The sequence below is a fragment of the Coccidioides immitis genome (assembly GCF_000149335.2).
Source record: "Coccidioides immitis RS genomic scaffold supercont3.5, whole genome shotgun sequence".
NCBI lineage: Eukaryota > Fungi > Ascomycota > Eurotiomycetes > Onygenales > Onygenaceae > Coccidioides > Coccidioides immitis.
Genome location: NW_004504307.1, coordinates 2,126,269 through 2,153,184, shown reverse-complemented (window position 1 = coordinate 2,153,184; position 26,916 = coordinate 2,126,269). Strand labels below are relative to the sequence as shown.

Below are 26,916 nucleotides of genomic sequence, written 5' to 3'. Positions count from 1 at the left end.
GTGCCATAACGCCGGGTTACAGCCTGTCCTCTTGTCTCTCGCTGCCGCACGCGCGAGCCAGGGCAATGTTTGCATCGTTTGTTAAGCAGCTAAACGCTGACGTAAGCACTGCAGCCCACCTCCCGAGATTGCCCAACGACAACGCAAAAAAAGAATGTCGTTGTGATGGAGACGTCTGTCCGAGCCCTTTCTGGCTTGCGGTTTACGATCAATGTGTCTGCTACCCAAGTATTGTCGCCGCCCAGAGTTACTTCGAAATCGAATCGTGCCGAGTATAGACGAATTGGAAGATAATTGACGCCCGCCAACCCGGCCGCAATGACAAGAACCTAGCTCGATCATGCAAAGCCTCTGGTTCCGATCGGCCCCCCCGACCTGTACTTGCCGTTGTATATCGTGTCTAAGTACTGGTTCCAATGCGGTATCAAACAGGGCGGCCGCAGCGGCCAGCCGGAGACGTTTATTGCTCGGCAATTCCATTACAATGTTCTACTCTACCATTTTTGTGACTGCGGTGATGCTGGATACCAAGTCTAAAGGGAAGCGACGGCTTGAGCGGGAAAAGGAGATTGAAGCAGTGAAAGCGGAAGTCCGGGAAATGAAGGAGGAAGAGCATCGTATATTGGAGTCGTTGGCACGAAGATGGAGACCACTCCAGCGTTCTTTCCGGTCGGCGAGACGTCACTATAGCACGGCTGCAAGCCCCGTGGCAGAGTATGAACGATACCGGAGTATGGCCTCGCAATCAACTAAAGAACTGTATGAGGATGCTCCCGAAATTCCCTCCCAGACAATTCCCGAAAATGAGGATGAACAAGAACCTTTCGAAGGAGCGCCAGAGATAACACCCACGCGAAAGAGGGCTATACGACTACTTGCTATGAGAATGCTTGGGATAAGATTATTATTGCGGCCTTCTATAGCGCATACATATGGAACCGAAAGCAAGACTCGTGTCCACAATCCCAAGCCGGTCAATCTGAGCGTAGACGAACTACTTGAAAAACTTGAAGTAGTACAAAGGCGGCTTATGCAGATTAAATTTTCTTCAAAGGCTTATTACGGCGACGTTTGCGTCGATATCAATCTCGACGACCATGGACGTCTGCTTCAGACGAGAAACGCAGCGTCATATAAACTACTGAGTCTTTTTCATTTTTACGAGTCTGGGAGTATTTCTGTCGATCATCTTATTTCAGAAGTTGCGCGGATACTTATCGCCGCAGAGGAACCTCTATCTCCGAGGGGTGTTGAGACATTGATTTCCAAGTTTGCCCGGGCCCGAATGAATGACGTGGTGAAAATGGCGATGGACTCCTTATTTAAAAATTCATTTCCCTTGACGATTCCCGTTATAGTCTCTTCGCTCAGTTGGTTTAGCAAGGCCAGGGATTTATCTGGATTTGAAAACTTTTTGGATTTACTACGGAGGCCTGACCCGTTCGTCGATATGCCTTTGCGCTGGCATTCCACCAACATCGGTGGTGTTGAAATAGCCATTCCTCCTAGTTCGACGCCTAGCCCCTTCGTTCTCAACTCCCTCATTGCATGCGCTCTTCAATTTGATCAACCGCACAAGGCCGACGCATGGCTTGATGTATTGCGTGCGATGGGCTTTAGTGACACGATCCCAACTCTAGGAGCTTATCTTCGATATTATTCACTTCGAGCCGACTGGACGAAGGGTCGACATGTCTTGATGAGGGCTGTCTTCTATCTTTTGTCAAGTAGGAATCATCCGAGGCACGAAATTGAGCGGCTGATCCTCTACATGATAATACTATGCGAAACCTGTGGGAGGAAGCAGATCGCCGATCTAATTGTCGATGCAGCAGTCTCCTCTGGGGTTAGATGGGAACACTCAACCTCATCACGAGATTCCAGGCCAGCGTTATTGTGGGCAGTCCAGAAATGGCGAGATGCTGCCATCGATTCCGTGGATAGTGTAGGCGACCTCTCTCCAGGAGAAAGATACTTTCAGTTTGCACGAAAAATTGAACCGGGCATTCGAAGAGTGGTCGAGGAATTTCTTCCAGAGGATGATCTAACGCAGCAACGACTGAGGCTTCAAGAGAGCTTCAATATGAAGTATTACAAGTTAATAACCAACTTTGGCGATAGTCCCTCTCGTCCTACCTCCACAGTCAAAGATCCAATAGACGAGTTCGAGTCGACCAAAACAGAACTAAGGAGACTACGGGGGGTCGTCAGCCTCCAAGGCGCGGTAATTGCGAAATTAGAGGCCTCTATATCATCTCCACCTAGGACACACGGCAGGGCACCCTGGCACACCAAGTCGTCAATACATGCACGAACACAAGACAATATGGCGAATCGGGAATTCGGCGGCTTTCCTAACAATATAAGGGGTAATAGATATCGGCTAGGTTCCATCCTCAATCGGGGGAGTTTCGCTCGAAACAATAAAGACGAGAACCAAACCGCGAGCGTTGATATCCGCGATGATACCGAGGTGCCCCGATAGTTGCCCTGAATCCATAACCTTAGGACATACCGACAGTCGTATGCATAGCTGGATACAGTGCATTATGTTAGCATCCAATCCATACCTGCTGCCCACAGGACTCATTTGTAACCCGTCGTCCCTTGACCACCTTTTACCTTTTTCACCTGCACAGTCTACAATGAAAACGCCGGCGGCTTTTCTTTTAGTATCTGCCCGGCGTGGCACTTTGATGTTCAATGATTTCCACGCCAGTAACCGAGTTTTTTTCCTCGATATACCTGTACGAATAGTTACCTATCTTTTGGTTACCATATAAAATCATTTCCATGCTTTATATTAGGAATTCTTCGCTCCTCACCGGGTGCTCGGTTTGGTACCTCACACCTCGGGAACTTGGATGTGTGAATGGGTTGACGGTTTTAATTATAAATGGACATGGCATGGCGTTTCTGACTTCTCTGGATATTAACCTTTAAATGATAGGAAGCTTGCTGCCTATGTGTACATATATATGGGCCATGGAGTCAAAATAAAATACAATAAATTATTGCCTGACTAGTTGGATCTTATACGGTGCATCTGAGAAGCATTGACCCTGCAAGTCTAAAAAGAAATAAAAGTATATCAGGAGACCGAGATACGGAAAATATACGCCATCATAATCTATATATGATCTTGTTCTAGGTCAAAGGGGTTGAATAACGGAGAATTCATTAATATTATACATATTCCCCTCAAATAACAAGAAACGCCTCTAGCTTTATTGGATCCAATCTGAAAAGGTCGGAGCAACTCTAGGTCGGAATACAAGGAACATAATTGCGTCAAAGTACATAAAAAAAAAAAGAAAAGAAAAGAAAAGAAAAGAAAAAGAAAAGAAAGAAAAAGAAAAGAAAGAAAAAAAAAACACAGTTTATCGTTGCTTCCTCGATTCTGAACGCATTCTCTCCTTTCGTGAGAGCCGCTCTGCAGCACGAAGTAGGGCAGACCTAATTTCGCCTTTGGGGAAAGTCGAAATATCATAATATGATGGCGCCATGTCCTACGATATAGGGGTCAGCGCACTCGAATATCAAACCTCAAACCTCAAGGGGGTAAGCCCGGAAATTCTAGGGACACAACTTACGAGTAGCCATTCACCCTTGATAGCGGTCACCGTTCGGATGAAGTTCTTCGAGGTCAAAACGAATTCGTTATACAAAACCCACTCCGCTTCGTGGCCAAGCACTGTACTTGGATGCAACAGTACAGAGTCGTTATTATCCTTCACGGTTCTATACAAGCTCTTGCCTTGACTTTCTTTCTTGGCAACTTGCATGAAAAATCCAGTGACTAGAGCTCGACGAATGTTTTCATAGTATTTTTTGTCCTCAAATGGCGTAGACACAAGCTCGAGTTCATTTCGCTCCATTATGCGTTGTAGTTGCTGGCGTACGTTGTCTGCAGACTGCAGAGCGCGAAACGAGAGGAAATGATCATGACACCACTGTCGAGGGTTTGCCTGTGCCTCTGGGCTTTTGAATGCGTGGTATACGTTAAGGAGAGTTAAATGATCGCCATCGGGGTGCGCAAACAATGCCTTCATGTCGTCCGCGCGTTTTCGTTGAGAGGCAGGGCGTACAAAGACTTGCGGGACAGAAAGAAGCGACGTGATCGAGAGGATCTCATTGGAGCAATAATACTCAGCAGAAGATATTAGCATCACGGCTAGCGCAGGGTCCAAGGGGAATTCCGAGGCTAGACGGCCCAGATCCGTGAGTTCTCCCTCGTCGTCCAAACAAGCGAGATAATTCAGCTCTTCCAAAGCGCGCATGAGCGTCTCGGGGGCAGGAGGGTCCATGAGATCGAAATGAACAAGGTCCTCTATTCCGAGTTTCTTCAACTCTAGTACCGTTGCGGACAAGTTGGAACGGAGAATTTCCGGATATGTTTGGTCAATGAGTTCCTTCTTGAATGCACCTTCAGTGTATAAGCGGAAGCACTTTCCGGGCCGTGTTCGACCTGCACGACCTGCACGCTGTTGTGCCGATGCCTTGGATATAGGCGAGACTAAAAGTGATTCCACACGGATGCGGGGATTGTAAATTTTCTGCTTGGAAAACCCAGGATCGACCACATAAACTATACCGTCGATGGTAAGGGACGTTTCGGCGATATTAGTGGAGACGATGCATTTTCTTCCAGGACGTCCGTTCGGCTTACGAGGCGGAGGGGCTGGATCAAAAATGCGTTGTTGCATAGCAGGTGGAAGCGTGCCATACAGGGGATAGACTTTCATCGGGCCAGCATCCGCCTCTCGGATCATTTCATCTACCTCCAGGGAGATCTTGCGAACGGCGTCTTCAATTTCTTCTTCGCCGGTCAAAAACAAGAGGATATCGCCTTCCGGCTCGGTGGCATGAATCTGCAGGACGGTTCTAATCGCAGCTTCCACGTAATCTTGCTCTGGTTCTGGTGTATAGAAGATTTCGACTGGATGAGTACGGCCAGGAACAGCTAAGAGAGGAGCGTCGTTGAAGTAACGTTGGAACTTTTGCGCATCCAGCGTCGCAGACATAACAATCAGTTTTAAATCGGCTCTGCGCTTTACAACATCCTTGAGCAGCCCCATCAGGACATCTGTCGCCATTGTGCGCTCGTGGGCTTCGTCGAGGATAATTGTGCTATAGCGAGTAAGATCAGGGTCGTGCATAGCTTCTCTTAGCAACATGCCGTCGGTCATATATTTCAAGATAGTTTTAGGGCTGGTCATGTCTTCGAATCGAATACTGTAACCGACCTCATCTCCAAGCTTGACGTCCATCTCGTTGGCGACGCGCTCAGCGACTGACATTGCTGCTACTCGACGAGGCTGGGTACATGCCACTATTTTGTTTCGGAGTTGAGGAAGGTCGTCGTAAAGTACAAACTGAGGAATTTGCGTCGTTTTACCAGAACCGGTTTCACCAACGAAAACCAGGATCTGCGATTTTTGGTAGAGCTGCAAGAATTCATCTCTGCCAAGAGGGAAAAGGTATTAGATTCATGGGAATGAAAGAGGACGGAAAGCGCATCACAACGCACCTTTGCGCATGGACAGGCAGGTCTCTACGCGTTTTCAAGATGGAAAAGTATCTCTCGCTTGCAGGCTTGCCGGTGAAAGGATTAACTTTGGAGTTTTCCACCGCCCTTGCCATCGCAGAGTTCGTCTTGTGCCTCTTGAATTCGGCTAAAGGAGAGTCCGTTGAAGCTCCATTAGCTCTGCCGTTGCCGTTCGCCGAGTCTTCGAACATATGGGCAAGGTAGGGGTTGTCGCGCGGATCAACATTTGTGGCGGTGGTTTTCAGTCGTTTCGCTGGAGGTTTCTCTTCTGTTTTGGGGCGCTTTTGAGCCATAGCTACTAGTTCTTATAGGCAGGAAAAGCTACGGGAGGTAAAGATGGAGTGAGGACTCTTTGATGCGCAGTTGGCGATGTGATAAAAAAAAAAGTTCGCGTGGGGCGAGATAGGAAACTTAGCCGAGTTCTCTTATCGCGCCAAACTTGCCCTGGCACACGCCCGTCACAATTCGTCGAATCTGCCAAACATCGAAGCAACCTGCGCAGAGAGGCACGATGAGCTCCCAGAGCGAAGATCCCGCGATTACTTTTTCTGCTTGTTGATCATTTGGTTCTCTCATAGTTGGATAAACATGACGTGATTGCGAGCTCTGCTAAATAGCCAAATAGAACCGCGAACTCCCGCCCCGCTCCACCAGGCCTGAGGAAAATATTTCTCCAGGGTTTCGGGAAGCAATTCGGATCGGTGGGAGAAGCTGCTTGGTTTTTAGTGATATCTATGCATGATGGAAGCCTCGGACAGTTGGACTCCCACATTTGTAGTGGGACAGCATGAAAGTGACCGAAAACTACCTGTGTCTCTGGACACCGTCCAGCGGGCTCACGACTGCAATGTATGGATGATTTCCTCTCTCTTTATGCTCAGGAAATGGCTAACCTTGCTGAAGTATGATGTTGTCACAACTCCAATTACAACGTCCGAGTTTCATTCCAACGTCCTCACCTTGATTGGCTCCCATCTATGTAGCCTGGAGCGGCCGGTCCAAGATGCGTGTGGCACGCTGGCGACATCCCAGAACACCAAACCTCTTACAATTCCATCCTTGTCGCTTTCCGATTCGCATCTGAGCCCGAATGGATCCCTAGGCAATGTGATTGCCATCACCAGCAAGTGGATTGATCTCTGTTCGCCGGATCCTCTAATCGCGGACGTCTCTCGCCAAATATTAATGCATGAGGTTGCCTATGCTGCGTTCTGCGGTGTGAGCTATGTCATCATTCAAGGACCCAGATTACATCATGGGAGCCTTCGTGGCGAAGGCTTAATGTATTATGCTCGCACGATCCAGGAAGTCTTGAATGTTGCGCCCTATATCCAAGTACATATTTGGTTTCAGATGACCGATAACCCCAGTGCGGAGACCACTGACATTGGCAACTTGGCTCCCTTTGCGCGAGCGGAATATCTACATCAGCAGGACCCAACTGTATCCACTGATCCGGATCAATTTGGTACTTGGGATGCGTGGGATGCGGTTAGGAGAGTCTGTAAACATCACTCGCGTCTCTTCGTAGGTATGAAACAGATTTGCTTCTTCATTTCCGCGTCATTTGTACTCCTAAATACCCTTTTTGCACCATTCGCTTCGTCAGATGTCACATTTTCTCCTTTCTTTCTACCCGATAAATCATACTAATATTTGACTTCGTAGCCTTGACGCTACCTAAATATCTTCCTTCTGCACCTGTGCAATCAAGGTGGCTCTCTGAACCTGTCCATATTCTGACCATTGACGGCAATGTGTTCGTGAAAAATCAAAAGGGATACCCAGTCCTGTCTAGGGTGCATCAGGGTCTGATTTCTCGGTTCATGCGCCTTAAGGTGCAACCTTGGATTATTCTATGTGATGTTGGCCCTATTCCCGATCCTTTTCAGCAGAGTGATGAATCTCCCACCCCCGCGGAAGCAGTGCAAAGGCTCGGTCCCAATTTTAGCAAAAAGAGCTACGACCCAACGCCTCATCTTTCATATATACGAAATCTCCAAACAAAACAACCGCCCCGCACGCCTATGGAGCGCTTCGGAGTGGGGTATCAAGACTTTTTGCAAGCGCCGTTGCAACCGCTGACCGTGAATCTGGAGAGTGTGACATATGAAGTTTTTGAAAAAGATCCTATTAAGTATGAATGGTATGAACGTGCGATTGCAAAAGCTTTGAAAGATTGGATAGCCAAAAAGAAGACAACTTCTTCCCCAGATGGACGTGTTGTTGTCGCAGTGGTTGGGGCTGGCCGCGGGCCTTTGGTGACCAGAGCGATACGGGCAAGTGTCGAGGCAGGTGTGGATATTGAAATGTGGGCTGTTGAAAAGAACCAGAACGCATTCGTCCACCTTCAACGACAAAACAAGACTATATGGGCAGGGAGCGTAAATTTGTGCCAATCTGACATGAGGAGCTGGAAAGGTCCCCATCGCGTGGCCTTACGGGGACCTGATGGACAAGATGCCTCGACGCTTCATTACCCTGTTGACATCTTTGTTTCCGAGCTCTTAGGCTCTTTCGGAGACAATGAATTGTCCCCGGAGTGTCTTGATGGAGTCACGCATCTCCTGAACCCAGACCATGGAATTTCCATTCCAGCATCATACTCCGCCCACCTTACTCCTATATCCTCTCCTCGTCTCCATGCTGATGTTACTGCTCAAAGCGCGTCTAACCCAGCAGCCCCAGAGACACCATACGTTGTCATGCTTCACGCATTTGACTTCCTCTCCACGGTTCAACCCGCCTCAGGAACAGCCAGTCCAAAATCTTCAAACGGTCAGAATTCCTTGCCTTCAAACAAGATCACCAAGACCCCTACGCCTCCACCTACGTTCGAAACTCCAACGCCTATCGTCCATACAGCTTGGTCCTTCTCCCATCCAAACTCCAATATCCCACCCCCTTCCAGGTCGTCATCCGTCCTGTCGAACGCACACAATGTGCGTCAAACACGGCTTACGTTTCCCTGCCGAGAACGTGGTGTATGTCACGGTCTGGGTGGATATTTTGAAACAGTGCTGTATGACGATGTGGAGTTGTCCACAAACCCAGTAACGATGGACACAAAGAGCGAAGGGATGATAAGTTGGTTTCCGATCTATTTCCCATTAAAGGTAAGCCCTATCGAACCTGGCCTCTAGCAAGTTGATGATTTCGGATAATACTGATTTTATGCTTTGTTAAAACACAGACACCCTTGCACGTTCCTGAAAACTCCGAAGCGGTTGTCACCATGTATCGACAAACCGATGACAGGAAGGTGTGGTATGAGTGGATCGTGGAGGTCTACGAGCTACGTGAAGCAACGGGGAATGGTGTCCGAAAGCTGCGTGTAGCGATGAGTGAATTTCATTCAAGTATTAAGGATGGATGTCTAATGTAATCGGCATCGAGCCAGCTACATGCGATCTGATGAATGCAAATCATGCCACATAACTACTAGATCACTCAAAGAATAATTGGATACTACAAGCTGATTATTGGATACATCCTGATCGCACATTTCAAGTCCTAACAGATTAAAAGCTATCACGCACTCCTGCGCAGTCCTTGACACGTTTCGCCAATGACTCTGTGGCTGATTACAACTTCCTTACGCTTCTCGCAGCTCGTCATGCCACTCGTCTTTTCATTTCGAGACTTATTCTGAGGTTCAGCAGGGGCTTCAGTAGGCTTGGGTTTAGACTGCTGGCCCATGGAGCTGGTTTCTTGCATAGCGGCCATCCAAGGTGGTCAGACTATCTTTAACACCTCCGCGGTCGTTCTTGCGAGGCCTGGAGGAGAGACGACGGATAGCATTTTCTTTAATTCTGCAAGACTTTTCTCAAATAGGTCCAAATTTTCTATGATTTCACGAGTTAATCATATGCATTGTTGTTCGAACATAGTTCGGTGAAGGCCATCTCTTCGCGCTCTGATCTTGTCCTCAGCCATATGAAGTCTGTTCTTTGTTTTATTAGTCGACAATATATCTCTAGTGATACATTAGCCTGATTGTGCAGCGAGTTTATCTTTCAAGTCGCGGAACGATTCTTGTGTCATTCCAATGATTTGTGGAAGCATCTGGTCAGTCTGTCTAAATTCCACAAGCGGGTCAAATGTGCTCGCCCTTGATAGAATCCAAATTCGCTGCTTGCGCCCCTGCTGCAAGCTATGGACCTGTTTGATCGCACTCAATGTCATATTGACGTGGATGGCCGGCTCTAGAAACACCACTTCAGAGCATTCTTGATGAAGGTTTACGCCCATGGAGCACAAATCGCAAGCTACAACAAGGACTTCGATCCCGGTGTGCCGGTTGTTGAACTCGTCACGTATGCTTGTCCATCCTGACGAAGGCATACTAGCACGTAGGGATAGGACGTTGTACTCAAGCAATTATAGAGAAGCTACAATGTGAAATGGACGATAAGATATTCCACAAAGACAAGGAGTCGCTACTTCTCTGCGCCCACTACCTCCTGTATATCTTCACAAAGGTAGGGGATTTCGGTGTAGTATTGCAGAGGAATTCTGCCATCACGATCAGTAGAGACACTGCGAATGTTGATATCAACAATCATTTTGCTAATCAGCCATTCAGGCGCTGAGTCTGGTTTCTTGAGCAAGTTGGCGTTGTCTGTGAGGTCTTTCTCGACGTACATGTAGAACAAGAGCGTTTCCAGTGAGAATGAAAAGGAAGCATGGCGTAGTCGTCTATAGGTCGGCATGTTAAAGTGATCACCTACACAGGCGCCATGTCCCATATACTCTTAGCTTAAGTTTAGGTATCAAAAAGAAAAAAGAATAAAACGAAATCTTAAATAAGAAAACAAAGCTTGAGCAGAGCTTGACAAAAGCCAACAACTCGAGCCAGGTATTTGAAAATTCCTCGACTAAACCGACTCCCAGACTTGATGCACCATCAGGGCTGGCAGGCTCGCTGAATAAGAAGCGCGCGTAACTAAGTGTTAACATGATGACAATCAGCTTTATCATTCCAAAGAGGAGGACCTGAAGCCCAAGAAGTATTAGGTCTATGGCTTGGAAACATGGAAACGTAGTGCCTATTACTAAAAAAAAATGTTTCAACAACACATTAGAGCAGGCTGCCGTATCATAACAGCTATGCCAAAAACTAGGACGAAGTAACCTGATTCTCCGCCTCCGTCAAACCTTTCCGAATAGCGAGAACGCTGTCGACGATAACCGCGTCGATGCCCTCGTTGACTTGTAACTAAATCACACCAGAAATGTTAGCGGCATTACTTACTAAAAAAATTTAACATGTCGAGGGACACTTTCTGAGCCTACCTTGACGTTCGCCGGATCATTATTCGCCACCCCGTACGAGACGCAAACCAATCCAGACTCTTTCACCACCTTCACCAATCTGGGACTTATCACTAGTGGTTCTGCCGTCGTGACAACGCCCAAGAGATTCCACCTGGACGCGAAGCGAATCGCTTCCTGCAAACTACTCGCGCGGATATCTCCGACAGCCCCGACTCCCGAGTCTGTCAAAAACAGGACAGGGATAGAGGGCTGTTTGAAGGAGAGAAGCAGGCAGATGTCTGGATTAAACGATGAGAAAATCATGTTGCGACCTTCGCCGAGATCGTAGACGGTGGTGAGCACGGTGTCGACAAATGAATTAAGCTCGACAGCGTAGGTGTCCATCTCTTCTTCCTCACTTTCGTGAAGCATAGGGTATTCTGAAGATTTCATTAGATGGCTTGGCATGCAAACAGCAAGCGAAGATAAAAAGAATCTTACTCATTTCCATGTTGAAACCAACCGATTTCGGTAGCTCTTTGAATAAATCTCTGAGCGTGGCGAAAGGGGCTTGAATATGACTTCCGCGTGTGTTGCCTTTGAATCCCTTTTTCTTAAAATCTCTGGTATGCTTCATCCTCTCATCAAAGTTTGGCACACCCAATTCTTCACCAACCGACATAGATCTCTGCCGTATAGGAGCCTCTCGCAAATTGTCCAGCGACGGATTAGCACTTCGAGCGCTCCTGGTATTCTGAGTCGCACGGGGAGTTCGACCGTCGCTGACATGCAAGAACTAGCAACCGGTTAGCGTCTGTGAAAACTCTCCTCAAGTAGTCTAAGCTACTGACTTGTTCCAAAGTAAGGGTGTGCACCGGGGCGTCGATTCCTGTCTCGCTGACTAAAAAGTCATGATAGATAACAGGAACATGATCTTTGGTCAGCTGAATATCTACTTCAATTAGCCAAACACACCATTTCTGCGGGAAAGGACAAGTAATATATACCAAACTATATAGCCTGTTAGCCACGATACACAACTCGACGGTATATTTCTACGCAACTCACCTCAACATAAGATGCTCCAAGGTTTGCAGCAGCGATAAAGGACTGTTATGGTTAGATAAACACTATTCCAAGATCCCTAAATGCAACACACCTGGACCGTGTTTTCCCCCAACTGCAATGATTTCCGGCCAGCGATGTTCTTTCCAAGACCTTTACAGATTACATAGGTTAGGAGTACACATAACCAAAAGGATGAAAACGCGAAGTGAAGTCACCTCGATGTCCGATAACCATTGTCGAAGCCATGGTCTTCCAGTACGTCTGATCCTCCTTGACCGACATCTTCGGATGACAAAACGGAGTAATGATCAAGAAGTTGAACGTAACCGACCCGATAACGTCAAGGGTGTTGGCAGCGATAATGGGCACGGTGGAGTCGCCTTGAAGACTGATGCGCTTAGATCCCACGTGAGGCTTGATGCTGGATAACAATGCAACTCCTCTTCCAAGGACACGATCTTTTGACCCAGCATAAGTTGGGACCAGGTCAAAAATAATCTTCGCCTTGGTCGCATCGGCGGAATGGAAAACAATAGGTTCGGTAGACAGGTTATCCTGGATCGGCAGGTCAATGATCTCTGGTTCACCATGAGCACCACTTGCAGAAACAACGATGGATAGAGCAGTGTCAAGTTGAGTAAGATGTGCATTTGCCATGGGAATGCGGTCAAGGTTGACCGCCGGAATGTGCTTCCTCATGTCCATTGTCCCAAGACTGACCAAGATCATGCTCTCATCAGTCAAATATCTATGGCCAAAGGTCTTAATGGCTTCTGCGGGCCGACCATTTCCATTGGTGTTGGATTTGCGATCGGCCAGGGAGGATTGAAGCGGTGGAGACGAAGAGAGGGTAGTGGGCACAGAAACATCGGACTCGCTGCAACATTCGGTGGTGGATGTAGCTTCTGCCAAAAGCTTCGCGATCGAAATATGCCCTCTGAGTGCAGCATGTTCTTTGGCAGTCCATCCTGAAGAATCAGGTCTCTCGAGGTCAGCACCAGCTTCAATCAAAAGTTGGACAACACCAATATTTCCATCAACGCAAGCAATGAATAAAGGTGTCCAGGAGTAGGTGTTCTCCGCAAGCTCTGTGTTTGCCTTTTGGTGCTCTGTGCCTTCGAGAAGCGCTTTCGCACATTTCTCGTGGCCGAACCGAGCAGCAACATGCAAGGCAGTTTCTCCTTGGTCATCTTGATAATTGATATCAACGTCGGCGTCAACCAAGAGCTGGACAATGTCAATGAAGTTCGCTTTCGTAGCCAAAGCGAGAACGGCACTAGATTTGGAAACGTGTTTCCGGATGGCCGCCTTTTCCTCGCTCCTGCCCCTCCAGTTCTCCGCATCGAGGAGAGCCCGGGTCGTGAGAGGGTGCCCTCGAACGACGCTCAGATGTAAAGGGGCCCAACCTTCTTCGTCTTGCCAGTTAGGGCCGTCGATGCCTTCCGAGACATCAAACATATCCCATGCCTGAAGGTGCTCGATGATCACTTCGCAGACAACCTTGAACCCATACTGCGCACCGTAATGCAACGGGGTGCGGCCAGAGATGTCTTTGGCCAGCAAAGCAGAACGATGGCGGGGCTGGAGATTGTCTAGCAAGTACTCGAGAAATGCGACAGAAGGGTCATCACGCTGCAAAATCGTGGATTGGTCTGCCTCCTTTGTCACGGGGACCTGTGGTACAAGAGAGGGCGGAGCCGCCGGAGTTATATAATTCGAGTTATCAACGGGGAAGTTAAGAACCGTAGATGCAGAGGTGTCAGAATCGGCGGTTGTTTGTGATCTTCCAATAGAGATCACTAAGCGATGGATACAGTTGCGTTTGTTAATATCATCTTCTTCTTCAAGGTTTTCAAGCTTTCCGAGCAAAGCAATGAGGCACGCCTTTGAGCGGTTGAAAATCGATCGCTGCAAAAGTGATTTCAATACTCTGGGGTATACATTGTCGCCAAGATCATCGGCCGCGATCTTTAATGTCTGCAGTAGCTCTAAAAGGATGTGGGTGTCATCCCTACGGAGAGCCTCATCGACAGCATTAAGCAGGCTTGCAGGGAGGTTTAGGCTCTGGCGAGACGGCACTTTCTTCAAAGATAGAGAAGAGTGGGTCGAACTGGCATCGTCCATGGATTTTTCGTCTCCGAGCACCGACAACCAGTCGTTAACAATTTTCATACGGTTCGTCAGCCGAGCGTTGGTTGCAAACGGCGACGGATCAACCTTGGTGGGCAAGTATCTCATTTGCGCCTGCGCACCGGGGAGCTTTTTGTCCAGCTTCTTGGTGATTTTAATGAATCCTCGACGATTCACCTCGCCGTACCATTGTAACTTTCTCAGCTGTCCACGCAGCTCCAACAAAGCGGCCAAAAGATCATCCAAATCTTCAGCATCAAGCCGGTGTGAAGGCATCACCGAGTGACCGAAGCGGTCTTCAAGCAGCTTCAATCTACGGGAACAATCTGCAAACTTTTTGTTGTAGAATTGATCCACATCTTCGAGGTTTCGGTCGAGGGAATAGAAGAAGCCTACGACCCGTCACGTAAAAGTTAGCAAATCTGAGACCCTTTAACAAGAGTAGCGACGAGTTCTGCGGTTTTTCATACCAGCCAGATCAGGCTCCTCTCCATTTTTCTTCGCCTGGATCGCGGACTTGATGAGCTTCTTCAAGCTCTTGTATTTGATGTAGCTGGCACTCCATTCCGGCACCATATTACGGGGTAAATTCCTTCCAAACTTCATCTTGACCCGCTACTCGAGACGAACAACTCCCAATAAACCCTGAGGGGAGTTGCTACAAGCCCTTCCAGAGGATTTTCGTCTCGTCTAGCCTTGACCCTTATGCGACAACCAACCCGTTTCACGATGGCGCCAGAGCGGAAAAGACCGGGTTCAAAGGACGACTTGAAGAAATCGACGGTTAAAAGGATAGGTTCGAAATTCCTCCCAGACGAAACGAAAGAAAATAGCCCGAGAAGGGGAGAAGAAGGGAAAAAAGTAAGATAGTGAGGGCAAAAACAGAGCGAAAACCGGTGCAGCACTTTGTTTCTCAAATGAAAGTCGAACGGCGTAAACGAACCCGGAAAGAAAGGCAAGCAAACGAGAAAATGGTTGAGGGCGCCATCGGGATCGAGTTGTGTCAATACATCAGGCGGAAGATGGCGGTATAAACCCGTTGTCTTTGGATATGACTGCTCAGCAACAGTTCGAAAAAGGAGGTGAGGTGGTCACTAACTTGTTAGTCGAGGGGATTAAATGAGGTGGAGGAGATGGTTTAAGTTGGCCTGAGATTTAACCAGCAATTAACAACGTTTGAGAAGAAGTCAAAAAAGCTTGGTCTGTTAGCCTGTCGTGGCGTACTTAGTGGGGACGGAGAGGTTCATGTGCAGAGACGATTGGAGCGGGAGGACCGCTGGGCGACGGCGAACCCAGGTTGACGATGAGCAAGGGACCAGGGGATGGGGCAAACCTACCACCGGAAGAATGTGGCGGGGGGCTTCGGCGAGTGATTCTTATCGTTCGCTCTGCCGGAGAAGCGAGGATGCGATGGGAATCGAGTTGGGAGAAGCGCACCGGCGACGACTCCTTGCTTGATGAGCTGGTTAGTCCGCTCTGTACTCCGTACTTCGAACTCCGTACGAGTTGCACTTTTTGCAGCTAACTGAGGCGGCGGAGAACAGCAGCTGAGTTAAAAATAATAAACTAACCAACTAGCTCGTGAACCTCTCGAGAAAACCGACGGTTATTGGACAATTGCCCTCCACCCCAGTGACACTCTGCAGGCGAGACGAGAGAGGTGCAGCATCGCAAACGGCCAGCTCCCTGTCTCCGAGAAGACCCTCCCGGGTGCTCCATCCATCCTCCCATCCCATATTGATTAACCGACTAACCCACCTAACGCAGGATCATGAACACCCGCAAAAAGCAATAAAGCGTGCCTCCAGGCTCATATCCCGTTGGACAGGCGAGAGGTTCACCATGTACGATACAAACGCCGAAGCTGCTGCTCATAGCCGACAAATCGACCGACAAAAGCTCCTCTAACAAACGATCCAAACGGTGGAAGATAAATCGATCGTCTTCCGCATGACCAGGTCAGCCATTCTCAAAATCAGGAAACAAGAATTAAAAAAAGGACCCAAAAGCCCCAACCTAAACATGTCAAAAAAAAAACTCATATTCACCACCATAACTACGGTACGCAGCGCATATTTCCAATCGAAACAACCCCGCTGGACCACACTTGAACTTTCAACCAATATAGTGGACTACCGGCACACCCTCCTCTTCCCCCCTTCCAACCCATTTCCTGGCAAAACCAGAACACGCCCACCATGTGTTCCAGTGGAAACGACACACCCTGAGTGATCAAAGCGCCACTCGACAGAGCAAATGCCGCCCCAGAACCCCCTGTATCCTCGTCGCCAGGGATTCGAGCTGTGACGGATGCCAAGGGAGCGCCCAGAACAAGCTTTCGACGCCGAAAACGACCGAAGTTCCCGGCCTGTGCCCAGCGGTCAAGTGACCAATCAACTAGGAAATGGGAGACCGGTGGCATTGGCCGTTGGGATACGGGGGGTGATGTCTTGATAAAGCGGCCGTCCTCCGACTGAGGAGCCCTCATGCGTTTCCAGGAGCTGTGACCCGGGATGATGGACATAATATACGGCTGCTTCGTATGATGGTGAAAGATGTAAGTACCAAGGATGACGTGCGACGACAACAGCCAAACTCTGGTCATAAAATGTATATCTGAAGACCAGGGAGACATGGATTACTCTCGACTACAGAATAATCAACTCATATCATCATAATCTCAGAAAGTACAGCACGCACCACTCGGTCGTGTGAGAAAACGAAAGAGGAACTCGAATGGAGACACAGGAAACGCCCGCCACGTACGCCCAATGCCAAAACCCAAAGAAAAAGAACAGGAGTGAATGGAGCGCCAAAAAAAGCCAGAATAAACGTTCACCCTGGCGCCGTAGACACCAAAACCATTATCAAAACGGGAAAAGCATGTAAAAGAATCACCGAAATCGCTCGCCCCGGCGGGGACGAGTTTGGTCACTGCACCCAACAAAACCGAGAGGAAAACGAAAAAAAAAAGGCCAAACCCCCCCTGCCATTCCAAATCACCAGTCATGTCAATAATTTCCAATGCCTGCCCCCGATGTATATTATGCTCTGGATTAAATAGTCATTCCGAGAAAGAGGAGGAAAAAAAAGGTAAACAAGGATGGAAAACCAAGAAAAACCACGGTCTACTGCCACGTATCGCTTTCAGTTGATCAACGCTTTCAACGCCTCAACTCCGCTTTCCACCACTGCCGGATTATGCGATTGTGTAAGGCACGTCTTCAACGTATCTAGTGCGCCATTCTCGAGTAAGTCCTTCTTTGCCCGCTTGCCAATATCGCCGGTGGCCCGGACAAGGTTGTTCAAGCAAACAACGCCCCGATGCACCAAGCCATCGTCATCGTCGGCGCACAGTCCCAGAATAATCTTCAATCCCCGCTCCCGATCAAGAATGGCAGACACCGCCGATTCGTATTCAGTAAGCATAGCCAGAGCGCCGCCAGCCGCTCGGCGGGTCGGAAGGTCCTCCACGTCCGCGAGAGCGAGAATTATATGTAGACGCTGGCTCGCGCGGGCCGATCTGTCTGCAAATTTACCGATACCCTGTTCGCAGGTCATCAGATTGCAAACGAGCTCGCAGGCAGCACGTTGGATATAGCTGTGACCTGACAAAAGTAGGTCCTCGATAGTGGTCCATCCGGCACGGACGATGCTCGCTCCGGCGTTTCTGTCGGGTGACGATGCAAGATTTGTTAGGGCAAGAAGGCTTTCAAAAATTGGGAGGAGGTCGCGTGGCTGGTCCGTAGAACTCGTCTCTGATGGAGTAAGGAGAAGCAGTAATGGCCGAACCGCTGAAGTGATCTGGGGGAATCCCGAAGATGGGAAAACGTGAGATGGATTCACCGAGATTAAAATTCGTGCAAGCGCGTGCGCAGCATTATAAGTAGAGTCGTTCAATTTCCGAGCCGCGTCCCCTCCTGGATTAAGGGCCGCGACGAGAAGTTTCACGGCACCTTGCTGAGCTAGCTTTCCTCTCGATTTAGGGTCTCTCGACAGAGCCAAAAGGATCTGATGGTTAAGGCTCTTTATCGACGAGAGATTCTGCTTTTCGCAATCAATCAGTAGAGGCACAACGCCGGCATCAATGACGGCAGTGCAACGAATTTTCACGTGCTCTTCATCGTCTAGTTTATGAGGTTGCGCTGGCTTCGAGGTATTCGCGTACGCTTTAAGTTCCGAAAGCTTCCTTTGCTCCTCTGATAGATTCGGTCGATATTTGGTGACGTTCCATATCGTCATGAGCCCACCATACAACAGCGTATTCTCCGCCTTCCTGTTCCTCAGAATGTGAACCAGGTTCTTGAGAAAGTCCGAGTCCTTTGCTATTTGCTCTTTCACTTCCGGTTTCACGGAGGAATACGCCAGTCCTTCAGCAGCATGACCGATCCCTTCTCCCGAAGGTTGTTCAGAGAGCAAATTTTTAAACCGTTCCACCAAGTCATGGGATTCAGTGCTTACTTCCTGCATACGGCTTGACAAAGCTTCTGATTTTTTTTCAGAGGCCTGGATTTTCGCTAGAATCACTGCAGAAAGACCCGCAGCTTCCTGTGATCCGTTGCTGAGGGTATATGACAAACATTCTGAATGGTGCTTGTCAATAGCATCCCTGCAAGCTCGATCGATGCAAGCCGCATTAAATAGCTCCAGGACTGCTAATTCCAAAGCAGGGTACTTTTGTCTCTTATAAAGCAAGGGAGTAAGTGACTGTAGAAATCCCTCTGATAAGAAAAGGGTTGACGCTATGGCGGGTACGAGAGGAAAGACAACTGCAGCAGCGGAGAAAGCGATGATGTAGTCTTCGCATCTACGCCTTGCGACGCGCGCTTTCACAACCTTTGTGAAAAGTTCTTGACCGGTCTCTTGGGACGCCTCCAGGTACTTTGCAGTCGCCAAGGTCGCTTGGCTGCGTACATCAACTGGAAGTCTTAGGTCAAGAGAAGAAAGGATCACATCGAATCCTTCTTCGTCGATTAGATGATGCAGGCATTGTGCATCGACAGCGAGAAGTCGCGCGATTCCTTTGAGGGAGCGGCCGTCATGGTCATGACCGGATTCCATCAGCTTTGCGATAAACAGCTGGAGAAGCTCCCCTTCACAATGGCTCCGATTGGTCTCTGATGGCCAGAGCCCTTTATCCAGAACGACCGTGTCCAAACAGACCACAGCGCCATCACCGCGATCGTATATCTCATCGAAGAACTGCGTCGCAGAGCTCTGCAGCTCTGCAGCGAAGTACTGTCGACAAGACGCGCTTTGACGAACCAAACCACTGATTATATCATCCTGCGTGGCAGAGTGTTTGGAGGCGGGAGATGCGAGGACAAGCTTCAAAGACGCGAGGGCTACATCAGTAGGCGGCTCAAGCCCCTCTTGGCGAAGGTATCTTGCTGCCTCCTTGCCGGCATCTTCATCCTGCTGGTGGATATAACGCCGACAAAGGTTCAGCAGCGTGTGGTTATTCTCCTCATCTTCTCGAACTTTCAAAAATGCCGCTTTAACTTCGGCGTTTTCAGGAGCGAGAGCTATGGCTTCGCGGAGGTTGCGGGAGGCAGCCTAGAGAATAACCCAGGGGCCAAATTAGCATGGGAACTCATCTGCAGGTCTTTGAGAAGGGATCCGGGACGGACCTCGCGATGGCCAGCATCTACAAGCTCAACAGCTTCCCTTACAAGTCGCGCCGCCTGATCGTTATTAAGCACCGAAACCATGGGCGGCGTACTTGAATCTGAGTGTATTTTTTTCTTTTTTTTTCGTTCTGTCAAAAGAAATACGGTGTTGGTTTTCTTTCAGTCTCAGTTCGTTTGGTGGGAAAATCGAGGAAGAGTTGTATCTATTGTGTCAGTCGCCTCCCTTCGCCTTTGACTCAGAAAATCACGGGCGGAATTTTTATGCAGAAGCTGCTCGACAGAGGTAAATATATCCAGGCTAGTTTAGGGACTCTCGGGGGCGGCACGGTGACCATCCAACCAAGCACGGGCTGGATTAAAACTCCGGGGATGGGGGAGGCGTGAGGATTCCGTGGCGAAAAGCAATAACACGAACGGAGCAGTCCGTGTGATTCTCCGTACGAGCACAACTGCGGGATCACCCCGGCCGCGAAAGGCAGCAGTTCTGTTGGGAGCTGGCTGGCCTCTGGGAGGCGTGTCTGTTGGGGAATGAGTCAGGAGGGCGGCCGTGGTTAGAACAGGGAGCCGCTGTCCCTATGAGGCTGTTGAGCGGGATATGCAGATTGGTGAAGGTGAGGAAGAAGACACAGATGGAGGATCAGACGCGAGAGATGACAGAAAAGAGTCTCTCTTTCGTCACGCATGCAAAAAGTGTCCTGTGAAAAATGATTTATCATGGCAGGCAAAAGAGGGTTTGGTGAGCTCTGGAACCGCCCAAGATAGGACATGCTCTGAACCATTCCCTTTTCATGCGCAGTGGAGCTTATCTATCTCTTGGAAGTTACATCACAACAAGGCGCCGCACAGCGGAGAGTTGTCCAGTAATTACGCACAGTATGACCCAGCTGCTGAATGCATCCATCCAACCACGCACGAGCTCCTGGACATGGTCTGGCGTGACTTGTGCAGGTGCCCGGCTGGCGCTGGTTGCACGCCGGGCGCATTCTCCTGGTAATGAAGTAACTAAAGCCTTATCGGATCTGATAACGGGATCCAGAGTTCGTTGGTATAGCTAGTTGGTTGGCTGGAACTCCTTGTTGGTTTGTTACCTGGCTGTGACGGCGCATATTCGGAATGCAGATGTAACACAATGGGGGTTGGGAGCACTCCATATGATATATAATAGACAGCCCGGGGCAACTGAGCAACTCCATACATCTAGCAACAATTCAAGCTCTCACCCTCCTTCACCTTGACCTTCACCGATCAAAATGACGGTGAGGACTAGCTGAGTGATATTCACGCCCAAAGGCGAATACGAGGATGCGCATTGCTTGGCCTGATAAGGCGTATTGTCGATTCCCTCCCCTGTAACAGGGTTTTGTACAGAGTACGTTTGTGTATTACGTCTGTGAAACCCCGCTTATGTCATCAATGCACATCGAAGCTCTGAGCATCGCAAAGCTGCGGGACGATGACATCGCATGGGGGTTTCAACGACGAGGGAGACGGGCTGGTCATGCAAGAAATTCTCCCCTCCCCCCGCTAAACTTCGCGGAAAGGAGATCTTTATTTGCACGTTTCCGGCTTTGGAAGAGAGGAGCGAGCCTGGTGTTCCTCCGTCAGGGCACCCGGCATCATGAACCCTGTTGATTCTTCCGATCACTTTGAAGCTGGTATGATCCGAAGCTTCAGATTTCCATCACCATGCGAAATAAGCCCCGCAGGAGAGAGAAAAGAAAAAAAAAAGAAATTGATAAAATAGGATCAAAGCTGACTGAGTGATTTTCTCCCCCAGATACCGCTGCATCACTCCTAACCATTGTGCTCGACACCAACCCGCACGCTTGGGCCCTGCTAGAAGACACCCTCCCACTCTCCACAGCTGTCGCCAATCTCCTCGTCTTCGTCAACGCCCATCTCGCTTGCAACTATGCGAACAAGGTGGCTGTTGTCGCCAGCCACTCCCAAGAGGCCCGATGGCTGTATCCGACCCCAACCACAGCCCCATCAAACACAAACCAAGATGAGCCAGCAGACACAGACGGAGACGTCGCCATGTCTTCCACAACAGGAGGCGAAAGCCCAGCATCCAACAAATACCGCCCCTTCCGCATCGTCGAGGAGCAACTAACCCGCAACCTCAAAGCCCTCCTCGCCACAACCTCCCCGGCCTCCGTCAGCTCCGCCACCTCGACCATGATGGCCGGCGCTCTCACCCTTGCCCTGAGCCACATAAACCGCGAGACAATCGCCTACGCCGAAACCCACGGCACTTCCAGACTCGATAGCGATCCTTCCAATCCCACCCCGACGGCCACCGGCCTCCCTCCACCACCAGGCTCCCACCCAGACCCAACCTCACAATCATCCCACTCCTCCCCGACCGGCCTCCAGTCCCGCATCCTCATAATCTCCGTAAGCAGCGCCACGGGCTCAGCCCACCAGTACATCCCTATCATGAACAGTATCTTCGCCTGCCAGCGCCTGCATATCCCCATCGACATCTGCAAACTCTCCGGCGATGCCGTCTTCCTCCAGCAAGCCTGCGACGCCACCCGCGGCATCTACGTTCCCGTAGACCACCCCCGCGGATTCCTACAGTACCTCATGGTGGCTTTCCTCCCGGACCAGCGCTCACGGCGACACCTGATCCTGCCCACACGCGTTGACGTTGACTTCCGCGCCGCCTGCTTCTGCCACCGGAAGGTCGTCGATGTGGGCTTCGTCTGCAGCATTTGCCTGAGCATCTTCTGCGAGCCTCCAGAGGGCGCGGACTGTCTGACCTGCGGTACTCACTTGGAGTTGGGAGATTACGGTGCGAAGCCGGTTGTCATCGCGAGGAAGAAGAAGCGTAAAAAGGGTGCTACAAAGGCCCTCGTCGCAAATGGAGGCTCGTCTGGCGGAGCGACTCCAATTTCTAATCCAACATCAACACCTACTTTACCTTAGGAGATCACCAGAGACAATATACATACCAATCGGACCCATTTCGCATCCTTCCCTTCGTCCAGAAACCCTATTCCGTAATCCTCAGAGTGAGTTGATCTTGAAGATTACCTCTAAGGGATTCTTAAAACATGTACGCAGATTACATAAAAAAATGAAACTAAAAGGGTTCTAGAGACTTTATAGGATTTCCCTAGCACTACATCTCAAAACCCAATTGGAATTTGGAACTACGCGAGGTTGTGAAGACAAAAACAAAGGCTTCCTCACTGCCCTCGCATCATTCCAGATCCATTTTACCAACCATACCCGCCCGTTTTATGTGCTGAGAGGAGCATATGACAAAATATTTAGGAAGAGCACGGAAGAGCAAGTTTAATGGGGTTCAGGGTCAGATTAGGTAAGAGGATGCCAGCCTCCAAAGGCAACACAACCGTCTTTCATAGGAACTTCGTCCGGATATTTTTTCCCCCCTAAAATTGACCGGAAATCCGAGGGTATCTGGCCGCAAAGCTGGTTTATGACTTGCTTGGCTTGTATCTAGATCTACCGCGAGAAATCATCAGCACTCTCAAACTACTTTGTAAACTGGTTTCGTTGAATCATGGGAACGGGAAGGATGCTGGGCGCATTGCGAGATGCAATTTACCTGTTCAACCTAGTATATCGTCCTCCTTGTGCCACTTTGCTGTAACCTTTGTTTCGGGACATAAGGCAGCACGGCTCGGGATCATCTGAAGTCATTGAGGCAATGGCCTGTGAAAGAACGGTTGGCAGTTAGCTCAAATAAGGCTCCCTATAATCATTTGGGGAAGTAGTTCTCACAAAGGAGTCCGTGTTATGCCCAAAAAAGAAAGCTATCCCTTCGGTTGTCCTTTTGACAGCCATGATTCCTATCGCAGCATGGCAATGGCTCGCTTTGACACCGGGATGACCTACAGGCCAGAGTATAGCACAAGAACAAAGTTAATACTAACGAATCATACAGCATAGAAGTAAAATTGCGTAGGCTAGGGGGAAGCGGAACAAAGTCAATAACGTACCCATGAACTCATTCTCGATCACGGCCTTCAAAGCTTCATCTTCAGTGACTTCCTCGAAAGTTCCCGGCTTGCCTGGGACTTTTCGAATACTGCTATATATCCGCTCTGCACACAGGCCCGCGGCCATTGTAGTAGCCATGTGCTCGCCGGTTCCGCTTGTCACCGCCGCGGCCGAGGTTGCCGATTCATCCTTTGGCTCTACTGGAACGACAGCTGTGCCAACCCCGACCAACGCAGCCGGTCCTGTTCGTCCGCAATGTTTCATGCCAATACCCCCTGAGGATGAACCAGCAGCGATATTCCCGTAGCAGTCTATCGCGATAGCACCAACTGTATCACTGATATCATCATCCCTACCTACAAGCAATTGTTCATTCAGCCGCTTGAACCTCCCCGAGCTTTCAACCTGCAACGGGGTGGTACCGGCTTCCGTTGCAGAGGATGCTGGTGGTAGACCGATTGGAGGTGGATAGGCGGCACGGATATCGCCTGAACATTCCCTTGGGAGCTCGTTGGCTTGTGTATCGGATGTTGACGGGACAGGTTCCCAATGAACGACGTTGTCAACATAGTCTGGGTCGCTTTCCGCATTTGCATCGGGCTCTGAAGCGCCATCGTCCGGCAAATTACGATCAACTATGGTGTTAATAGCCGCATCAGTGTCCACATCCATCTCGCAGACAAGATTTTCTCGAACTGAGCCATCGGGGCTCGATTCAAGATCCATACGTCCTACGTTGCTTGGCGAATTGGCGCTGCGCCTCGAGCGATGCGATGAACTGGGGCTAGAGCCTACGCATGCTTGGGAAGCTCTGGCTGTACTTGGTTTACGAGGAGAACGGCATGCAGGATCCCACTCTTTCGCCTGGCGTTGTAGCTCCAGTTGCTGTAATTCGTGGTTCCAACGAAGCCAGCGTTCTCGAGCACCCCTGGAAACAAGCGAGTTTGCGGGAAGGACTGATATTCCCTGCTCGTAGGCAAATTCAATCGCGCCAGCTCCTGCAATAAGGTTTGGAGGCACACGATTGAAGGCCAAGGGCTTGGTGGATGCGTCTAGGATGACACGAGCGAGAGTAATTGGATTTTTGACGTCTATGAAGCAACGGCATCAGCGCAAAACTTGAATGATCCGAGGGATACAAGTCACTAACGCTCAACTGCTCCGACTGCTCCGCTACGACCAAGGTGATCCACAATAGTCGCGTCGCATTCGACTGTGCCGTTGATTGTAAGGTTGCTACCATAGCCAGCGTTTGTAATCTCGTGGTCTTCGAGAAACTTGACCGCAACTTCAACGGCGTCCACAGCGCTGCCTCCGGATTTTAAAACGGCCATAGCAAGGATAGCCGCCCTTTATAGCCTTAGTTACGGCTGTCCGATTAAAAAAAAAAAAAAAAAAGAAAAGAAAAGAAAAGAAAAAAAATTAGGCAAGAATCTTTCGAGGAACAGCTTACTGATTGCAAACCCATAGATGTATTTCCTCACTTTGGTGGCTATGAAACCCTGCACCGGCATGAACATAAATGGCAGATATGCCTTTGGCCTCAGATGAAGCTGAAACCATCATGTTGGTGATTTCAAGGAACCTCAAGAGTTGGTATCAAGCCTATCACCCAGGAGATTATATAACGTTTAGACGCGTGTGGTATCTTGCAAGGCAAATTTTCAAACACCAAGAGCCTTCCTGGATGCAACGCGCTCAGGAGTCAGTCGGGCAAGGAGTGGTGTGAAAGTGAGATGAATGAGCAGGATGAAAACTAATCGCGGCAGGTTGGATATCTTGCACATAGAGCACCCTTTATCACTGGTCTCGGTGGTCCACAGCTCTAGTTGAGAAGCTCCCAGCAAGGCATATAACAGGGTGGAGAGGTAGAAAGGGGATTCATGTATAGTCTAATAGCAGAGAATTATGAGCTGTTGTCCAGAAAATACTTTCATCTTCACGTCACTGGAGGTGATACCAACAGGATCAAAGGACAAGCCACAGCACATGCAGCGTAAAGGACACAGCAACGTGCCTCTTGTGCGTGAAGCGATAATAGGAATATACAATAACGAATGGCTAGAGAGCAGAGGAGGTAACCAAATGAGAAGCTCTCCTCTTACGAGATTCAGACGGGTATAAAGAACAATGAACAGGGGAGCGAGGCCTTGAAGGGTCGTGTTCAATTCTGCCTCAAGCCATGAGAAGAGAACCTCAAGGATACAGTGAGATCATATAGCCACGGAAGCTGCCATAATTGTACTGCATTGATTAAAAACACCAACTTCCCTATCCCACAGCCCGAAGAGGAGGAAAGTCCAGATGGGCAGACGCGCCGATTCGCAGTGATTGCTTCCAGCAGGAAAGGCATCCGATCCGTTCCTCCCACTACCACAGCATCAGCTCTACGGGCTTCTCCATTCCGTCTGACATACGGCCCCGCATCGACCGAAGTACAGTGAATAATATTCAATATAAAGCTGCCAATATATCTTCCACTATTCGGGCTAATACAAGCCACGAGGTTGGCCGCCCGGGAAGCGCCAAATTGTTAATCCGACCCGTTATTAGTAAGCGAACTTCCAAAAATCACAACTTATATATCACAAATGAGTTTGTACGGTGCCTTCGGGCATTTGGTCTTATTGAAACGATACAGAGAAGATTAGCATGGCCCCTGCACTAAGGATGACACGCTCAATCAAAGAGAAGCTCCAAGTTTTTTTGCCGGAGCTGCGTTGGGGTGCGGTGCGAATGCTGGCTCCTGTCTTCCGGCACGGTGCGACGGGACTCTCGCGTTCGAATCTGGGTGCGGCCCGGTTTTCTTTTCTTGTTTCTGTTATTCCCAACTGCTTGGGGCGGATAGCACGATAAGGTAGCCTGAGAAATTGTAACGGGGCCGAATCAAGTCCATTCAGCTATTGCAGAGTCTGAAATGAAATATGCTAGGAGTAACCATAAGGTACTTAAACGGAGCTGTGCAGTAACTACGTACTTTGTGTCCGCATATCCGAGGTGCTTGCTGTCCGTCTGGCTTAAGGGTATGCTCCAGTTAGAATAATACTTTAAAGCCTTCCACATATTTTGCTGCTCAACATACTTGTCTGCTAGCAAGTCAAGCACACCAGTTGCAGCATACTTTCAACAGCTATTTTGCTAAAGCAAGAACTACAGAGGACAAGGAAATTAACTCGCCATCGTCGCCATGGACGGGGCAGTTATCCCCCCCGGTTTTGCTTGGCTGGAAAGCAAGATATACTAATGTATTCAGTTATTTACATCTTCTCTTAGCATCGGCAAAGGTGCCATGGCCTACTCTTCACATTTCCC

At 49.3% G+C, this 26,916-nt stretch overlaps 9 protein-coding genes across 9 annotated transcripts; 4 read left to right on the top strand and 5 right to left on the bottom strand.

The window, feature by feature from the left end:
- The first annotated feature begins 444 nt into the window (after positions 1 to 444).
- Positions 445 to 2,895, top strand: CIMG_09166 (uncharacterized protein). Its single transcript, XM_001239544.2, has one exon. It carries the CDS (start codon positions 485 to 487, stop codon positions 2,483 to 2,485), a length of 2,001 nt encoding a protein of 666 aa, XP_001239545.1. The 5' UTR covers positions 445 to 484; the 3' UTR covers positions 2,486 to 2,895.
- Positions 2,896 to 3,319: 424 nt separating this feature from the next.
- Positions 3,320 to 5,896, bottom strand: CIMG_09165 (pre-mRNA-splicing factor ATP-dependent RNA helicase PRP43). Its single transcript, XM_001239543.2, has 3 exons — positions 5,531 to 5,896; positions 3,594 to 5,463; positions 3,320 to 3,509 (listed from the first exon to the last, which is right to left on the bottom strand). Exons 1-3 carry the CDS (start codon positions 5,839 to 5,841, stop codon positions 3,381 to 3,383), a joined length of 2,310 nt encoding a protein of 769 aa, XP_001239544.1. The 5' UTR covers positions 5,842 to 5,896; the 3' UTR covers positions 3,320 to 3,380.
- A 142-nt stretch (positions 5,897 to 6,038) lies between these two features.
- Positions 6,039 to 9,539, top strand: CIMG_09164 (protein methyltransferase RmtC). The gene is made up of 4 exons (XM_001239542.2): positions 6,039 to 6,397; positions 6,452 to 7,079; positions 7,217 to 8,664; positions 8,742 to 9,539. Exons 1-4 carry the CDS (start codon positions 6,287 to 6,289, stop codon positions 8,931 to 8,933), a joined length of 2,379 nt encoding a protein of 792 aa, XP_001239543.1. The 5' UTR covers positions 6,039 to 6,286; the 3' UTR covers positions 8,934 to 9,539.
- CIMG_13588 (uncharacterized protein) lies at positions 9,536 to 10,260 on the bottom strand (the record flags this gene model as incomplete). The annotated part of the gene is made up of 2 exons (XM_004444813.1): positions 9,536 to 9,919; positions 10,009 to 10,260. The coding sequence occupies 2 exons, from the start codon at positions 10,258 to 10,260 to the stop codon at positions 9,536 to 9,538; spliced, it is 636 nt and encodes a 211-aa protein (XP_004444870.1).
- Positions 10,102 to 15,191, bottom strand: CIMG_09163 (glycerophosphocholine phosphodiesterase Gde1). The gene is made up of 9 exons (XM_001239541.2): positions 14,473 to 15,191; positions 12,088 to 14,394; positions 11,964 to 12,022; positions 11,873 to 11,914; positions 11,812 to 11,815; positions 11,656 to 11,756; positions 11,306 to 11,600; positions 10,844 to 11,244; positions 10,102 to 10,766 (listed from the first exon to the last, which is right to left on the bottom strand). The coding sequence occupies exons 1-9, from the start codon at positions 14,606 to 14,608 to the stop codon at positions 10,668 to 10,670; spliced, it is 3,444 nt and encodes a 1,147-aa protein (XP_001239542.2). The 5' UTR covers positions 14,609 to 15,191; the 3' UTR covers positions 10,102 to 10,667.
- A 114-nt stretch (positions 15,192 to 15,305) lies between these two features.
- CIMG_09162 (uncharacterized protein) lies at positions 15,306 to 15,910 on the top strand (the record flags this gene model as incomplete). Its single annotated transcript, XM_001239540.2, has 3 exons — positions 15,306 to 15,467; positions 15,581 to 15,712; positions 15,770 to 15,910. The coding sequence occupies 3 exons, from the start codon at positions 15,306 to 15,308 to the stop codon at positions 15,908 to 15,910; spliced, it is 435 nt and encodes a 144-aa protein (XP_001239541.2).
- A 682-nt stretch (positions 15,911 to 16,592) lies between these two features.
- Positions 16,593 to 20,268, bottom strand: CIMG_09161 (actin cytoskeleton organization protein). Its single transcript, XM_001239539.2, has 2 exons — positions 19,633 to 20,268; positions 16,593 to 19,558 (listed from the first exon to the last, which is right to left on the bottom strand). The coding sequence occupies exons 1-2, from the start codon at positions 19,711 to 19,713 to the stop codon at positions 17,150 to 17,152; spliced, it is 2,490 nt and encodes an 829-aa protein (XP_001239540.1). The 5' UTR covers positions 19,714 to 20,268; the 3' UTR covers positions 16,593 to 17,149.
- A 594-nt stretch (positions 20,269 to 20,862) lies between these two features.
- Positions 20,863 to 22,606, top strand: CIMG_09160 (transcription factor tfb4). The gene is made up of 2 exons (XM_001239538.2): positions 20,863 to 21,287; positions 21,410 to 22,606. Exons 1-2 carry the CDS (start codon positions 21,251 to 21,253, stop codon positions 22,561 to 22,563), a joined length of 1,191 nt encoding a protein of 396 aa, XP_001239539.1. The 5' UTR covers positions 20,863 to 21,250; the 3' UTR covers positions 22,564 to 22,606.
- Positions 22,607 to 22,761: 155 nt separating this feature from the next.
- CIMG_09159 (asparaginase) lies at positions 22,762 to 25,170 on the bottom strand (the record flags this gene model as incomplete). Its single annotated transcript, XM_001239537.2, has 6 exons — positions 22,762 to 23,106; positions 23,210 to 23,316; positions 23,386 to 23,495; positions 23,604 to 24,695; positions 24,755 to 24,954; positions 25,058 to 25,170. The coding sequence occupies 6 exons, from the start codon at positions 25,168 to 25,170 to the stop codon at positions 23,079 to 23,081; spliced, it is 1,650 nt and encodes a 549-aa protein (XP_001239538.2). The 3' UTR covers positions 22,762 to 23,078.
- Between the last annotated feature and the right edge of the window lie 1,746 nt (positions 25,171 to 26,916).

What these genes read in the sequence shown, in the direction of transcription:
- CIMG_09161 (XM_001239539.2), bottom strand. Translation starts at nt 19,713, where the DNA reads ATGGTTTCGGTGCTTAATAACGATCAGGCGGCGCGACTTGTAAGGGAA. An exon ending in TAGATGCTGGCCATCGCGAG is followed by an intron (nt 19,559 to 19,632) that starts GTCCGTCCCGGA and finishes GTTATTCTCTAG; the next exon opens with GCTGCCTCCCGCAACCTCCG.
- CIMG_09164 (XM_001239542.2), top strand. Translation starts at nt 6,287, where the DNA reads ATGATGGAAGCCTCGGACAGTTGGACTCCCACATTTGTAGTGGGACAG. An exon ending in TCACTCGCGTCTCTTCGTAG is followed by an intron (nt 7,080 to 7,216) that starts GTATGAAACAGA and finishes TTGACTTCGTAG; the next exon opens with CCTTGACGCTACCTAAATAT. An exon ending in CGATCTATTTCCCATTAAAG is followed by an intron (nt 8,665 to 8,741) that starts GTAAGCCCTATC and finishes GTTAAAACACAG; the next exon opens with ACACCCTTGCACGTTCCTGA.
- CIMG_09166 (XM_001239544.2), top strand. Translation starts at nt 485, where the DNA reads ATGTTCTACTCTACCATTTTTGTGACTGCGGTGATGCTGGATACCAAG.
- CIMG_09163 (XM_001239541.2), bottom strand. Translation starts at nt 14,608, where the DNA reads ATGAAGTTTGGAAGGAATTTACCCCGTAATATGGTGCCGGAATGGAGT. An exon ending in TGGGGGAAAACACGGTCCAG is followed by an intron (nt 11,915 to 11,963) that starts GTGTGTTGCATT and finishes TAACCATAACAG; the next exon opens with TCCTTTATCGCTGCTGCAAA. An exon ending in ACACCCTTACTTTGGAACAA is followed by an intron (nt 11,601 to 11,655) that starts GTCAGTAGCTTA and finishes ACCGGTTGCTAG; the next exon opens with TTCTTGCATGTCAGCGACGG.
- CIMG_09160 (XM_001239538.2), top strand. Translation starts at nt 21,251, where the DNA reads ATGAACCCTGTTGATTCTTCCGATCACTTTGAAGCTG. An exon ending in TTCCGATCACTTTGAAGCTG is followed by an intron (nt 21,288 to 21,409) that starts GTATGATCCGAA and finishes TTTCTCCCCCAG; the next exon opens with ATACCGCTGCATCACTCCTA.
- CIMG_09165 (XM_001239543.2), bottom strand. Translation starts at nt 5,841, where the DNA reads ATGGCTCAAAAGCGCCCCAAAACAGAAGAGAAACCTCCAGCGAAACGA. An exon ending in CTGCCTGTCCATGCGCAAAG is followed by an intron (nt 5,464 to 5,530) that starts GTGCGTTGTGAT and finishes CCCTCTTGGCAG; the next exon opens with AGATGAATTCTTGCAGCTCT. An exon ending in TCAAGGGTGAATGGCTACTC is followed by an intron (nt 3,510 to 3,593) that starts GTAAGTTGTGTC and finishes CCTATATCGTAG; the next exon opens with GACATGGCGCCATCATATTA.